The 14,450-nt window shown below is 47.2% G+C and overlaps 1 protein-coding gene across 1 annotated transcript; it reads right to left on the bottom strand.

Annotated features, from left to right (window-relative positions):
• Nucleotides 1-201: 201 nt before the first annotated feature.
• Gm34593 (predicted gene, 34593) lies at nucleotides 202-5,800 on the bottom strand. Its single transcript, NM_001384229.1, has 3 exons — nucleotides 5,693-5,800; nucleotides 5,481-5,597; nucleotides 202-4,048 (listed from the first exon to the last, which is right to left on the bottom strand). The coding sequence occupies exons 1-3, from the start codon at nucleotides 5,772-5,774 to the stop codon at nucleotides 3,825-3,827; spliced, it is 423 nt and encodes a 140-aa protein (NP_001371158.1). The 5' UTR covers nucleotides 5,775-5,800; the 3' UTR covers nucleotides 202-3,824.
• Between the last annotated feature and the right edge of the window lie 8,650 nt (nucleotides 5,801-14,450).

The raw sequence follows: 14,450 nt of genomic DNA, 5'->3' as shown, positions 1-14,450 counted from the left end.
AAGTACACTGTAGCTGTCTTCAGATACACCAGAAGAGGGCATCATATCTCATTACAGATGGTTGTAAGCCACCATGTGGTTGCTGGGATTTGAACTCAGGACCTTCGGAAGAGCAGTCAGTGCTCTTAACCGCTGAGCCATCTCTCCAGCCCTATGTTTTTTTTTTTTTTTCTGTGATAAAACATCCTGAGCAAAAGCAACTTACACAAAAAAGACTTTATTGGGCTTACAATTCCAGAGGGAGAGTCTAGAATGGAAGGAGAGGCATTGCAGCAGGCAGCTGTAGCCAGAAGCTGAGCAGTCATACATTCACAATGCAGAGAGTGGGGAGGAGGAGATGGAGGGGGGACTGGAGATTTGGAGGTGGGACAAGACCATGAACTCTGAAAGCCTACCACCCCCTCACCCCAATGAAATCCTTCCTCCAGCAAGGTTGCACTGCCTCAATGTTCCATCACAAACATCACTGCCAACCTGGAACCAAGTGTGCAATACCGGATCTTGTGGGGATGTCTCTCACTCAAGGCAACTCAGCATCTATTGAGCACCCTTGTCCTTGCTGCTGAGGTTTCCACTATCTTTAGTCTAAGGAGTGATTTTGGTGCTGTGAAGCTGAACCCTCTTTGACTCTGACGGAACAGGCAGTCCAGTGCCTTTGCTTCAGCAGCTACTGGGGTCTTTGTCACAGGTACTGATCCACCTGCTATGGATGATGGCACTGAGCAACTCAATTTCCTGTTCCTTGGTAATGCTTGGACCCACTGCTAGCCTCAAGCCTGGTGATGGGTTTACCTCCCAAAGACCCATCCCTTGACTGCTTCAGGCATTTTGATGTTATCTAAAATCTCTCCTTTTGGCTGGAAACCTCCTGTTGTAGATACCATATAAGGAAAATTCCTACTTCTGAAGAAGTCACATCAGGTCCACAGGAAAACTGAAGAGGGAAGGCAGCCTAGAGTTGTTTGTAGCCTGCATGGGTAGTCTTCACCACTTGGAGGTGTGAGCTCCCTTCCTTCAGAGCTTAGGCTTTTGCTGTTTGGTTTAGTAGTGGCCACTGCTGCCTAGACGAATGAAGATCCTCCTGCGTCTACCTCCTGAGTGGCTGGGATTAAAGGCTGGAGTCTGAGTTTTGTGTTAAACTCTTGATGGCTCTGTGCCACACACAGGCTATCAGATGCTTTGCATATGGCTTCCTTGCCCATTTGGATGGCCCTGGTTGTTTGACACTTAGTTTAACCTCATGTATAACATGTGGCACATGACCACCGATCCAGTTTTACTATCACCAAGTAGCTGCTTACTCTGTCCAGAAAAGGAACTTAGACCTCAACTCCAAAGGGTATAGAGTAACTAATACAGGGACTGGGTAGATGAGCTTGATTAAGGGCCAACACACCCAGTGATAGAGCAGTCAGCTGTCTATATGTAGTGAAGGTGAAAGGCCTACAGTAAAACTACAATCTGATCATGTAAACATGAAAACAAAGAGAGAATAACTTAAGGACCAGCAAACAAACGCTAAAGTGGTTGACCAGCACTACTTGCAAATTCTGTGACTGACAGCTCCTGCCATGATGAATGTGGTGAGCAAGAGTCAAAGTGAGGACCTAAGGAAGTAAGTAGAGATGGACAGGAGGAGTGTTTACCATGTGATTATTCCCAGTTGGGCAAGAAGTGTGTGATTATCTCCTGGCGGAGCTTGGCCAATGCAGTATCTGGAGGATTAATTCATCTCAAGAAAATTACCCTAATCTTTGCCTAGTTCTAGCTATAACTCTTATTTAAAAATGTCCCCACACCGGTCCCCTCACATTGTCTTCCCTGGCTCCCCTCCATTCGGCCACTCATGTGTCCATATCCTTAATTATCATTTATGTGAGACAGAAAACTCCAAAGCATCTGTCTCAATTTCACTTTTGAAGACTGTTGCTTGCCTAGTACCTGAGTACCTGGGTCAAGCAGATCTGGGCTGAGAAAGCCCTTGTCCATCTCAAATACCTGCCTCACCAGCACAGGACCTGGGTGGCACTTACATGTAATCTTTTCCAGGAGAATTTATCTCCAAGGAGCCACCTAGCCCTTGCTATCATTGCAAGATGTTCCTCTTACTACCTGCTTGCTTAACATATTCCAAGGAGGATATCCCAAACCTTGTATCTAGAGACTCTCAGAGCCCTAACTGTCCATGCTAGATCACTAAGCAGTGCATGTGGTACTACTATTTGTCCAGTGTGGGGAGTGAGTGGGGCTAAAATACAGTGTGAAGCTCATAACTGCAGAGAAGGTCTTGTTTAATCTGGCACCCAGGGAACCGAAATGCCAGACCACTTACAGGCTACGAAACATGTCAATCACTGGTTAGGAAGAAATTGCAGAATGCTAGTTGGAGGCTGTAATGCACCCCACCCCAACTACTTCAGCTGAGACTGTGGTGTAGGATCCTGGAGAACCAGGTCAGGGAGGCAGGCAGGGATGTGTAGACTGGAGTGGGCAGATGTAAGCATCTGGGAACAAGATACTCCACCTTTAGGCTTACTTGTTTTAGGGACTGAATCAGAAATGTCCTTTCTAGGGTCAGATTTTAAACCTTATTCATCAGCTGGTGGGAATATTTTGGGAGGCTGTGGAACTTTTATTAAGTATTGGATAGTGCTTGAAGGTTCCTCCTGAACCCTGGTCCAAGCTCCCCTCAGAGCTTTCTAGTCTACCCTGAAATCAGCAGTGTCTCCATACTCTCCTATTGCAGGGAGCTTGGCTGCACTGAGCCTTCCCCAGCATGACAGGGTGAAACCTTGCACCAAATACATTTTCTGTAAGTTTTTGCTGTCCCGTCATGTTGTCACAGCAAGGTTATAGTAGTACATTTGTCCAATACCAAGGGCCTTCCAGCAACCTCCTTGTTTCTTGGACAGCCCCTTCATGCCCAGTAGAGCCCACTTAGCCTGGCTGGAGTTAAACTGTCAATCAGTCTCCTAGTCCCTCTCCGTGATCCTTACCTTTGACCTTACTCAGGGACTCTTCTAAGGCCAGGTAAACACCTAATGTCCATGAGGCAGGCCTTGCTTTCTGCAGTGAAACTTTAACCATTTGTGATTTTACACCACCTTGGCATTCTCTCTTCTCCTTGTGGCACTCCAGACTCTGTCCCCTCCCCTTCCTCATACAGTGGCCAGTGAGCCCTCCTAGTGCTCCAGATCTGTGTTTGGATTGCATGCTCACCCTATGCTGGACCTCAGGCTTCAGGGACAGCTCTATGTTGAATATAACAGTCTGTCTCCTGACTGAATGGTTCCATGCAGATCTTGGCTGCTCTAGTCATTTAAGGCTGTACTGAAAGCTGGAAGAGGGATGAGTCCCTGGGGAAGAGGTACAGCAAAGGAGCAAGAGCCAGGCTGTGGGGAAGCAAGTTACTGTGTCTGAGTGAGATGCCTAGTTCAAGTTCATGAACATGGACACATGTGGAGCATTGTCAGAGTGTAGCTGTAATTCTGGCTTCATCAGGCCCACCTGCCACACATAGTGCATGAAAGTGTGCCTAAGGTCTTCAAGGGCTTTCTTAAAGAAGCCTGTGGTCTGCACTGGAAATATTCCTTGTCTGTCTCCATGAGGAGCAGCAGAGTTTTATTTCTACTTCCTGGGCTTGGATGTCAGGGAGGAGAAGACTGCTAAGTCCTAAGCAAAGGGTATGGTGTCCTCCCTTCTGCCCCAGGGACAGAACATTGCCTTGTAAGTCCTGGAATGGATGAAGGTGGTATTTGAAGTGGAAGACAGGAGATGCTAGAAGGATGTGTATGTTGGGGCAGGGTATCACAGGACAATGGTCCTCACAACAGGGTGCAAAAGAGACTCAGACCCATTGACAGGAGGAGCCTCCCTGGTAAGGACCAGAACCCCTCCCAACTCCCAGGTGCTCTGTTGCAGAGGTCTGTTGAACAGCATTTTCTGATGATCCTGTCCTGAATACTGCTAAATGACAACTGATTGAAATCACCGGAGTTGGGACAAGTGGTGGCACAGCGCTTGCTGATCTGAGTTCTTCCGTTTACACCTGCATAAGAAAAGAGACAGCATGTGGTCCTAGAACCTTGAGACTAGAGGGGTGAAGTGGGGCAAGCATCCAGTGTGCATGGCTGAACCTGGCCCTGCTGGGCCACCTTCTGCAGTCCTTTCAGAGGCATGAGCCACAGAGGGTCAGGAGCTCTGCTACTCAGAGCCACCACCAACCTGGGATATTGCAAAGAGCTGAGAGTTCTCTGCAGCAGACACAGCTGATCTACTATGGTCAAGGCCAAAAGTAGAAGAGGCCTGGTTGCCAAAAAGTACATTGCTTGGTGGCACAGAACTTGGGATGGCTAAGGATGTTCTAACAGATCCTGTGGCCTCCTTGAAAGCCCAGGACAGTCCTCCCGTCATGAGTGCATTAGATCTTTTCAGAACACTTAGCACCCAAAGGAGTCCTGAGAGTCCACTCCCTGCACAGAGCTACAAGTTTTACCTTCCAGCTCCAGATAAACTGAACATAAAGCTGGGGGTGGGTGGAGAAAATGTGAAAGTCTGGAATATACTTGAGAAAATTGCACAATGTCCCTTAGCTTCCAAATCTTCAACTACAACAAATCCCTTTATTGTGATAAGAAAAAGAGACCCTAGGGGCACGACTGTCCCTGATGAGAACAGAGGCCTTACCCTGGGAAACCTACTACACTCTTTGGAAAATTTCCACTTGGGAAATGGTGGTTTCAATCTGCCATAGCTATACAGGAGGAAACACTTCAGTATGAGGCAGACAGAGGCAGGACTCAGTGCTGTGGGCACTACTGCCAAGGACAGTCTATCAGGCCTCCCTGCCTGAAGTTCACACTGAACCTCTCCTTCTGGCGCTTGTCCTAGACCTGCAAGGCATTGTTCTCAGGAATAGGATTGAGGACACAGGAGATGCCTAAAGTTTAAGAATTAGTCTGTAACAAGGCTCAGGATGGCTAACTCAGTGAGGAGGTAGTTCTGAGGTGTCTGCAGCATCCCAGGCAACTAGAGCCAGGCCCAAGCAACTACTACCACCATGGGTGTGCTCACAACAGGTCTGGACATCTTCATATTTTCTCCTTTCTGTGGAGATGGGACAAGGAATATTGGCTTTTTCCCCCCATTATCCTAAGTCTGACCTTAACTAAGGTCCCACTGCCTCAGCAACCCCATGTGATGCCCCAAGTGAATGGGTGGTCTTGTAAAAAGCATCCTTGACTGACTGGCTCCCTTGGGAATTCAATGTCACATCAGAGCTTTTGTCCTGGGGAGAGTTCTAGAAGCAGTGGCATAGGAATAGATATGGCATTTGGGAGAGAGAATGGAGAAGACACAGTTCTGACCATACTTTTCTGCATTGTCCATCACCTAGAGGACTTGTTGGGCCTGCGGGTGTGGAACCAGGACCCAGCCTTGCCAGTGGTCCTGGAGACATCCAGGCTAGAGAACAGACTCACTCGTGTAAAGAAGAACCTCTCTGCTCACGCAGACTTTTTCATTGGGCTGACACTCTATGGGCCGACACTGGGTTTCCCGCTGAACCTTGAAGCACTGGAAGCAGGTCAGGTTTCGGGCTATGAACAAGAACACACAGTGGTGGGTGGGAAAAACTTTTCAGAACCCCCACTCTACCCTGCCCCATCCCCCTCTACCCCTGCCCAGGCCTTACCTGGTTCCTCGTTGACATCCATGCCTTGGGCAAGCTCCACAGACAGCAGGGATGCCCAGAGCACCAGGAGAAGCCATGTCATGTCTCTTTGGAGCCTTAGCCCTGCCTGAATCCTGCACAGCCTGGTAGTTTGCCCTGCCACAGCCCAGTGCACCTGAACTGTGGTGCCTGGAGGAGGAGGTGGAGCAGTGGCTGGAGTCTGAGGTCCCTCCTCAAAGGTTTACAGATGAAGGAACAGTGAAGGGTGTGTGTGTGTGTGTGTGTGTGTGTATGTGTGTGTGTGTGTGTGTGTGTGTGTGTGTGTGTGTGTGAGAGAGAGAGAGAGAGAGAGAGAGAGAGAGAGAGAGAGACAGAGAGAGAGAGACAGAGACAGAGACAGAGACAGAGCAAGGGAGGGTGCTGGTGTGTTAGTTTCTCCTCTGGAGATATCAGGACAACTTGTGTGTCCTCTACTTTGGGACCTGCTGCCTTACAGACCTTACCTAGATCCATTTTACCTCAGGAAATGCTGCCTTAATCTGGAGCTGCAACTCAGTTCAATCCATGACTCAACCCAGGTCTCTTTTTCAAGACTGTCATCTTGAAGACAATTCCCCTAGTGGGACAAAGGGCCACTTCTCTTTTCAAGCCTGTCTTCTCATTCTTTATTCCCTGTCCCTTCCTTCTCTTTACTGTCCCTCTCTTCTCTCTTTTTACCAGTTAATAAATGTGGGGGTTTGAAGGAAGATGGACCCCATGAGCTCACAGGTTTGAATTTTGGTCCCAAGTTCAGTGGAGCTATTTGGAAAGTACTATGAGGTGTGGCTTTGGTGGAGGAGGTGTGTCACTGCAGGTGGGCTTTGAAGTTTCAAAAATCCACACCATTCCCAATGGGCTTTCTCTGTCTCATGCTGGTGGATCAAATACTCAGCTACTGCTCGAGCTCCACCCTTACCTGCCTGCTGCCATGCTATTAGCTGTGATGGTCATAGACGCTAACCCTGTGAAATGTAAGGCTCTATTTTAGTCATGGTTTGTATTTCTGCACAAAACATCATAACCGAGAAGCAAGTTTAGGAGGAAAGGGTTTATTCAGCTTACACTTCCACATTGCTGTTTATCACCTAAGAAGTCAGGACTGGAACTCAAGCAGGGCAGGAAGCAGGAGCTGATGCAGAGGCCATGGAGGGTTGTTACTTACTTGCTTGCTTCCCCTGAGTTGCTCAGCTTACTTTCTTATGAAACCCAAGATTACCAAACCAGAGATGGCACCACCCACAAAGGACCCTCCCACCCTCCTCACTAATTGAGAAAATGCCTTGTAGCTGGATCTTATGGAGTTGACATTTCCTCAAGGGTGGCTTCTTTCGGTGTAATAATCTAGCTTGTGTCAAGTTACACACAAAAACCATCTAGTACAGGCTCTTCTAAAAGTTGCCTTGGTCGTACCAGAGCAATACAAAAGTAACTAACACAACCAATATTTATGGGACTGGAGAGATGGCTCTGCACATAATTATAAGTGTTGCAGTAGGTAATTAATCCTACTTGAATCAACCTGGTGTCAGTGGCAGGAGTTCCTCTGTCCAATGTTCTGGGTTCCCAAATGAAAGACACATGCACATCCTTATATTTTAATATGCCTTAGATAGCTCAATTGTTGGGCCACCCTCAAATGCCCACGTGGATAACACACCTCTCCTCTGATACTCCGTAGCTATTATTTACTAAAATTTACACTCTACCTTTGGTGCCCTAAAGGCAGTGAGGAGAGAGGAGCTGGGGCCCCAATTCTCCGGTTCTAACATCTCTTGTATGCTCTCTCTTCTGCACCTCTGAGACTTGGACCTTACTCCTTTTATAGCATGGTGGTTCTAAATCCTCCTTCCTCTCTCTTTCTGTAGCCTGAGAATCTTAAAGTCCCGCCTCTGTTTCTCTGCTCAGCCATTGGCCCCCAGAATCTTTATCTACCTATCAAAACCAACTGGAGGCCGGGACCCTCAGCATCTTACATGTGGATTCTCATGCAAATGTGGGCACCCAATTTACATAATTCCAGCATGAGACCAAATCCACACCATATGAGGAACAGACTTTGGATCCCAATGCCTATGTAGGCAGGACATCTCATTGTAAATTCGACTCTGAGGGGTATGACAGTCTCCACTGGCTTCTTCAAGCAAAGGTGCACACACACACACACACACACACACACACACACACACACACACACACCTCATATATTAGCAGTAGGTTAGAATCCATGTGAGTCTTTAGATCCCTTGGCTCCGCACTGTTCAGGCATGGTGCTGATGGTACCCAGTACAACACAGTGGACTCTTCCAGGGGTGCACACTAAGAGAGGTACCTATAGTGAGTGCTGCCATCTCACAGACACACACTCAAGCCTCTTAGGGAACAGTACTTAGTTGAGTTTACAGCATTCCCATATTCCCAGCTCACATAGCTGGCTGGAGACTACAGGTCAGCTGAGGTTTCCTCTGCATTGGATTCAGAAAGCCAGGGCTCGCCATGAGCTGGTATAGGACATGAGGGTTTCACAGCCTTTACTTTCTGCCTCAGGATTCCAGATTTAAGAAATGACAAAGCCATCAGCATTTTCATTCCTATGAAACTCTACTGGAAACTCTGGGCTTCCTGGGGACCTGGTAATTCTTGGTTTTGGCTGTGTTTATTTTTGTTTTCTTAAGACAAAGTTTCTCCTTACAGCTCTGGCTCTTCTGGAACTCACTGTGTAGACCAGGCTGCCTTCAAATTCAGAGATCTGCCTGCCTCTGCTTCCTGAGCGCTGACATTAAAGGTCTGTGCCACCACCACCTGCCATCCAGGTATTTTAAGTAGGGTGAAAAGAACAAGGTCTCAGGCTGCATGAGATCCCAACAATGGACATGGAAGGAAAGGTCACTGCACCTGATGTGTGTGTGTGTGTGTGTGTGTGTGTGTGTGTGTGTGTGTGTGTGTGTCTGTAGGCCACAGGTCAGCCTTGGGTCTCTTTCCTATGGTGCCTTTACCCTGATTTTTGAGAGGAGGTCTCTCACTGAACCCTGGGACTTTCAGGTTCAGCAAGACTGGAGAGCCAGAAAGCTGCCATATGAGTGCTGGGAATTGAACCCCAGTCTTCTGGAAGAACAGTCCATGCTCTTAACTGCTGAGCCCCTGGTTCTCATAAGTTTTAGGGTCAGCTCTCTGCTTTGTGTAAGCTGTGATTTTAAAAAATGCAGTATTAGGAATCCAATATCACACTGTAAAAGACTGCTTCATAGCCACCCGTTCTCCTGTCCCTTCCATCCTTTTCATCCCTCCATCCCCATAACTGCATCCAGGACTGCATGTGGCTGTGGTTACCGCTTGTGTCTCTAGTTGCATTGTTCACTGGATCTTCTCAATTAGTCTGCCTGGTACCCATCACTCCCACTTTCCAGCATCCTCACTGCCTTTTCATCTCTATCAGATTCTTTATTCACAAGGAAAACAAGTGATTTTCCTTTCCCCACCAAAGTGGATCATTCAGGGTCTACATTTGTGAGAAAGGAAACACTGTCAGAATCCATCAAGTCCTGTTTACTTATGTTGTAAAGTAAAAATCAATATGTTTTTATCCAATGTGAATCTTTACTTCAAATGCCATTGTTAAATAAGGTGGTACATGCCTGTGATTACAGCACTCAGGAGGCTGAGACAGGAGGAACATAGGTTTAAGGCCATCCTAGGGCACACAGCAAGTTCAAATCAGCCTAGTTACATTAGCAGATATTGTCTTGAAAAAATGTAGAAAAAGAATAACATGAATACACACACACAGGGCTGTAGCTGTTGCTCACTGATAGTATTCATAGGACTTGAGGTTTAATCCCCAGTTCTGCAAACAAACAAAACAAAGCAAAACACACACACACACACACACACACACACACACACACACACACACACACAGAGAGAGAGAGAGAGAGAGAGAGAGAGAGAGAGAGAGAGAGAGAGAGAGAGAAACATTATCTTAGTTAGGGCTTTACTGCTGTGACCAGACACCATGACCAAGGCAACACTTGTAAAGACAACATTTAATTGGGGCGGGCTTACAGCTTCAGAGATTCAGTTATCATCAAGGTGGAAATATGGTAGCATCAGGCAGACATAGGGCCTAGGAGCTTAGAGATCCACCTCTTATTCTGAAAGCAGCTAGGGGAAGACTGATTCCAGGTACCTAGTATGAGGGTCTTAAAACCTATGCCCACAGTGACACACCTACTGCAACAGGCCACACCTCCTAATAGTTCCATTCCCTGTGCCAAGCATATACAAACTAGCACAAACAAGAATACACAACCGATGAAAATACAAACAGCTTGTTCCCTTCAAAGTTTGCAGCTTCATGTGTTGCTGTGGTTAGTGAGGCTTGTCCCTCAAAGGTCCGAATGCGAGAAGTTTGGTTCCTGATGCTGCCAGGAGGTGGGACCAGTAAGAGATGAGGCCGGGTAGGAAGGCTAGGTCTTTCAGAGGATTGATTCTTGATTAGCTCTCTTGAATCCTATCTGCAAATGTCCAGCAAACACAACTACTTTGCTCCTGAACCAGCTTAATTATAAGTTAAAAAACAGAACAAACAAAACAAAAAGAAACAAAAACAAAAAACCTGCTTTGTTTTCATAGCAACACAAAATGGATCAGGACAACATACAATGAGATTCTGCCAAGTCATAAGAAGGAAGAAGAATATGGCATATGGAACAGGAGGGTCTTTAGGAAGTTATGTGAGTTACAAGACAGGCCAGTAGGAAGGCATGTCCCAAGAACATGGTTGCCAAGGGCTAGAAGATCCTGGAGTAGTAATGTTGGCACCACAGGGCCAGTGAGCCCATGCCACTGAACTAGACACTTTAATATGGCTCCGAGATGAGTGTTTTGATATGTGTATCTTACTAAAATTAAGGAAACACACCTTGAGGAACATGGGACTAGTAACAAACTGGGAAGAGGTGTGGAACTGGCCAGCATCATCAAGTGTGGTAGGGTTTCAAGGAAAGAATCAGTGCAGAGCCGCTTTTTGTCTGCCTGGTCAGAGACACTGACAAGTGTTGGAGGAATCCAGATCCCAGGCTGACCTTGAAACCAGTGAGGCATTATTGGAGAAGGGCCTCATGGGGCAGTCTAAAAAAAAAGTGGGCAGCAACATGGGGCATGCACACTGCTTTGGGGGGCCCCATCTGTGATGAAAGTGGGGTGCATATAGCTAGGACCAACATCTCTAGTGCTATGGGCTCAGCTTAGACATCTGGATCTTTCGAGACCTGGACACAGGAGGGAGCAGGTCTCTACAGTTTAGGGCCTCAGGGCTCTGGAAAGGAACAAGTCTTTTTGGAAGCTGATAAAAAGGCAGACATTGAGGCCATAGCACTGAGGTTCTAGGGTGGGGAATGGTGGGCAGTCACCTGACTCTGCAGGTGTCCTGGGAGAGAGCCTTCCAGAAGGTTGGCCAGCTCTGGCTCCTATGTGTGCCTGCAGGTGCCAGTGACTTCCCAGGCCTTAGTGCCTGGCCCAGGGTTGGTCCATCTCTGGCTTGTGTGCACCCACAGGAGCCAACAGAAACCTCTGCCTGAGTCTGTTTACAGGGCTTTCCTGACAAATCTGGAAGAATGACAAGCAGAACACAAGGGCCTGCAGGCAACAGAACCATGAAACTATTGATGGAGCTGTCCTGACCCACACAAGCTCTGAGCTGTGGGTGTGGCAGCCATTAGCACCCTTGAGGACTGCAGGATGCTTTGGGTCCTTCACACACGTATGCCCATTTCACAAACTGGAGAATGTGTGCTGGGGCTTAGTAAAGACCCCTGTCTGAGACTAATCTTTGTTTTATTATTGCAGAAAGACAACTCCAGCCTTCTCTATGAGTGCTGCCATTGGTGAGGGCAAGACAGAGAGGGAAGAGGAAGCAGGCCAGACCCTGACCCCAGAGTCTGCTCAGGCTCTGACTATGCAGCTGTTCTTCATAGACATCTAGTGCAGTTTGTAGAGTCAGCAGTTGCACAGTCTATCTCCTCTCTACAGTGATGTGTTGGGTTATCCACATGACTGTTGGCACACACTTGGACTATAAACAGGGGCCAGTTTATTTCAGAACTAGTCTGTGTTTTATTTACATTCTCCATGATATCAATGCCAAAGGGCAGCTCTCACCTAGTTTATTCTGAAATCAAACATGAGTGATCATGGCCAAGGATCAGTTTCCAGTTACCCTGAGTACCACCCATGTTCAGTATGGTAACAGTTTCATGGCGGTTTATAATAACCAAACAAGAGAATCATAAATCAAGACTCTTCAAAGTCAGGCAGTGGTGGCGCATGCCTTTAATCCCAGCACCCAGGAGGCAAAGGCAGGCAGATCTCAAAGTTTGAGGCCAGCCTGGTCTACAGAGTGAGTTCCAGGACATCAGAGCTACACAGAGAAACCTTAGTTCAAAACATTCTCCTCTATGGTGCTCAATAACCCTCCCTCCACACCCCCTAAAAAAAACCTTTTCAAATATATTGGAGGACACGTTGAGCAGGCACGTTAAAGCAAATATGGGAGAAATCTCAGGTTTGGGCTCCAACAGGACCTGATGACATGTTGAGCCTTTTAGTTGATCTGTTTGTACATTCCAAATGATTTTCCTAATAGTCATAAAGATGCCAGGTCACATATAAGAGGTCAATAATAGATGGTTATTAAGGGGTCTCAGAAGCCCAAGAAAATTAATAATTCGGGCCTGGATCTGTAACATTCCAATCTCTCCACAGTCACTGAAGTTCTTATTAGCTTGTGGTCAAGCAGGTAAGTTTTATTTTTAGGAATTTTGTCCACAGTGAGACAAAGGACTCACTTGGCTAGTGGCAGAATGAAAGATCAGGATTGTGGAAGGATCCCAACACCATTGCAAACTCCAAGGAGTGTGTCTTGTAAATAATGGAGGCCCGGGGTTCCTCAGGAACACTGGCAGCTGTGGCAAGACAGGACCTCAGAGTGTCCAAGTCCCCAGAGCTGAGCAGCCTGGCAGAGCCGACGTGAGGACGTCACTGCTGCAGGCCCTGGGAACAGCAGGATGAACTGGATGACCCTGGCTCTCAGCGGTGACCACACCCAGTCATTCCAATGTCAGTGAGAACAGCATCCTTGCTGGAGATAGGAGAAAGGTGGCACCCAGAGGGTGGCCCAGCAAAGCAAGGTGGCAGGGGCACAGCAGAAGGTTCAAACATGAACTATCTGGCCCCTGTCTTCTAGCCTTTCTTCAAAACTGCAGGGAAACAGGCCCTCTGGCAGTATTAGGACAGACAGTCCTTATTCAATGGGGTTGCCACTGTCATTGTCCACGGCACCAGCCAGCACCCTTAGGTACAGAAACTCTCAGCATCCTTTGTGTTGGGGGTGTCCACATGGTTGTTGGCACTCCTTTGGACTAAATAATCAAATTTCTTTTCTCCTCCTCCTCCTCCTCCTCCTCCTCCTCCTCCTCCTCCTCCTCCTCCTCCTCCTCCTCCTCCTCCTTCTCCTTCTTCTAATATTTTCTTCATTTACATTTCAAATGCAATCCCAAATGTCCCCTATACCCTTAACCTGTGCTGCTCCCCAACCTGCCCATGCCTGCTTCCTGGTCCTGGCATTCCCCTGTACCGGGGCATATGATCTTCACAAGACCAAGGGCCTCTCCTCCCATTGAGAGCCTACTAGGCCATCCTCTGCTACATATGCAACTAGATACATAGTTGGGGGGGGCGTAACTGGTTAGTTCATATTGTTGATCCTCCTATAGGTTGGCAGACCCCTTTAGCTCCTTGGGTACTTTCTCTAGCTTCTTCATTAGGGGCCCTGTGTTTCATCCAATAGATGACTGTGAGCATCCACCTCTGTATTTGCCAGTCACTGGCATTGCCTCACAAATGATAGCTATATCAGGGTTCTGTCAGCAAAATCTTGTTGGCATATGCAATAGTGTCTGGGTTTGGTGGTTGAATATGGGATGGATCCCCAGGTGGTGGAGTCTCTGGATGGTCTTTCCTTCTGTCTCATCCCCAAAATTTGTCTCTGTAACTCCTTCTATGGGTATTTTGTTCCTTATTCTAAGAAGGAACGATGTATCCACACCTTGGTCTTCCTTCTTCTTGAGTTTCATGTGTTTTGCAAATTTTATCTTGGGTAGTCTATGTTTCTGGGCTAATATCTGCTTATCAGTGAGTGAATATCTGTGTGTTCTTTAGTGACTGGGTTACCTCACTCAGGATAATATATTCCAGACCCACCCATTTGCCTACGAATTTTTTTTTTCTGTTTTAACTCTTTCCTTTTTTTAAAAAAAATATTTTTTATTAGGTATTTTCCTAATTTACATTTCCAGTGTGTCCCTGTGATGATAAGGAGTCTCGCCGGCGAAGACACACACACAGGACACACACAGGTTCTTCTGCAGCATAGCTTTAATGCATCTCAAGAGAAAAATGATCAGCTTCTGGGGAGGAGGCCCAGAACACAGGAAACTCGGTCCTTAAATAGACCACAAGAGCGGTTGGAGACGGATTTCACCCTGACTGGCTGCTCATCATCAGCCGAGATGATGCCACGGGACAGGTATAGCACAAGGAATGGAAAAATATCCCAGCACATGCACAGACTACTTGTTTACCAGTTAGAACATCAGATATCAGTGCCATCTTGTAATGGCGATTGCAAGGGCTGCTCCTCACACCGGTGCTATCCCAAAAGTCTCCCATACCTCCCCCCACTCCC

This window comes from Mus musculus, chromosome 15, assembly GCF_000001635.26.
Source record: "Mus musculus strain C57BL/6J chromosome 15, GRCm38.p6 C57BL/6J".
In the NCBI taxonomy this organism is placed as follows: domain Eukaryota; kingdom Metazoa; phylum Chordata; class Mammalia; order Rodentia; family Muridae; genus Mus; species Mus musculus.
The sequence above is the reverse complement of the archived record's forward strand: the minus strand, read 5'-3'. Positions and strand labels throughout refer to the sequence as shown.

What these genes read in the sequence shown, in the direction of transcription:
- Gm34593 (NM_001384229.1), bottom strand. Translation starts at nt 5,774, where the DNA reads ATGACATGGCTTCTCCTGGTGCTCTGGGCATCCCTGCTGTCTGTGGAG. An exon ending in GGATGTCAACGAGGAACCAG is followed by an intron (nt 5,598 to 5,692) that starts GTAAGGCCTGGG and finishes TCTTGTTCATAG; the next exon opens with CCCGAAACCTGACCTGCTTC. An exon ending in AGAGGTTCTTCTTTACACGA is followed by an intron (nt 4,049 to 5,480) that starts GTGAGTCTGTTC and finishes TTTCTTATGCAG; the next exon opens with GTGTAAACGGAAGAACTCAG.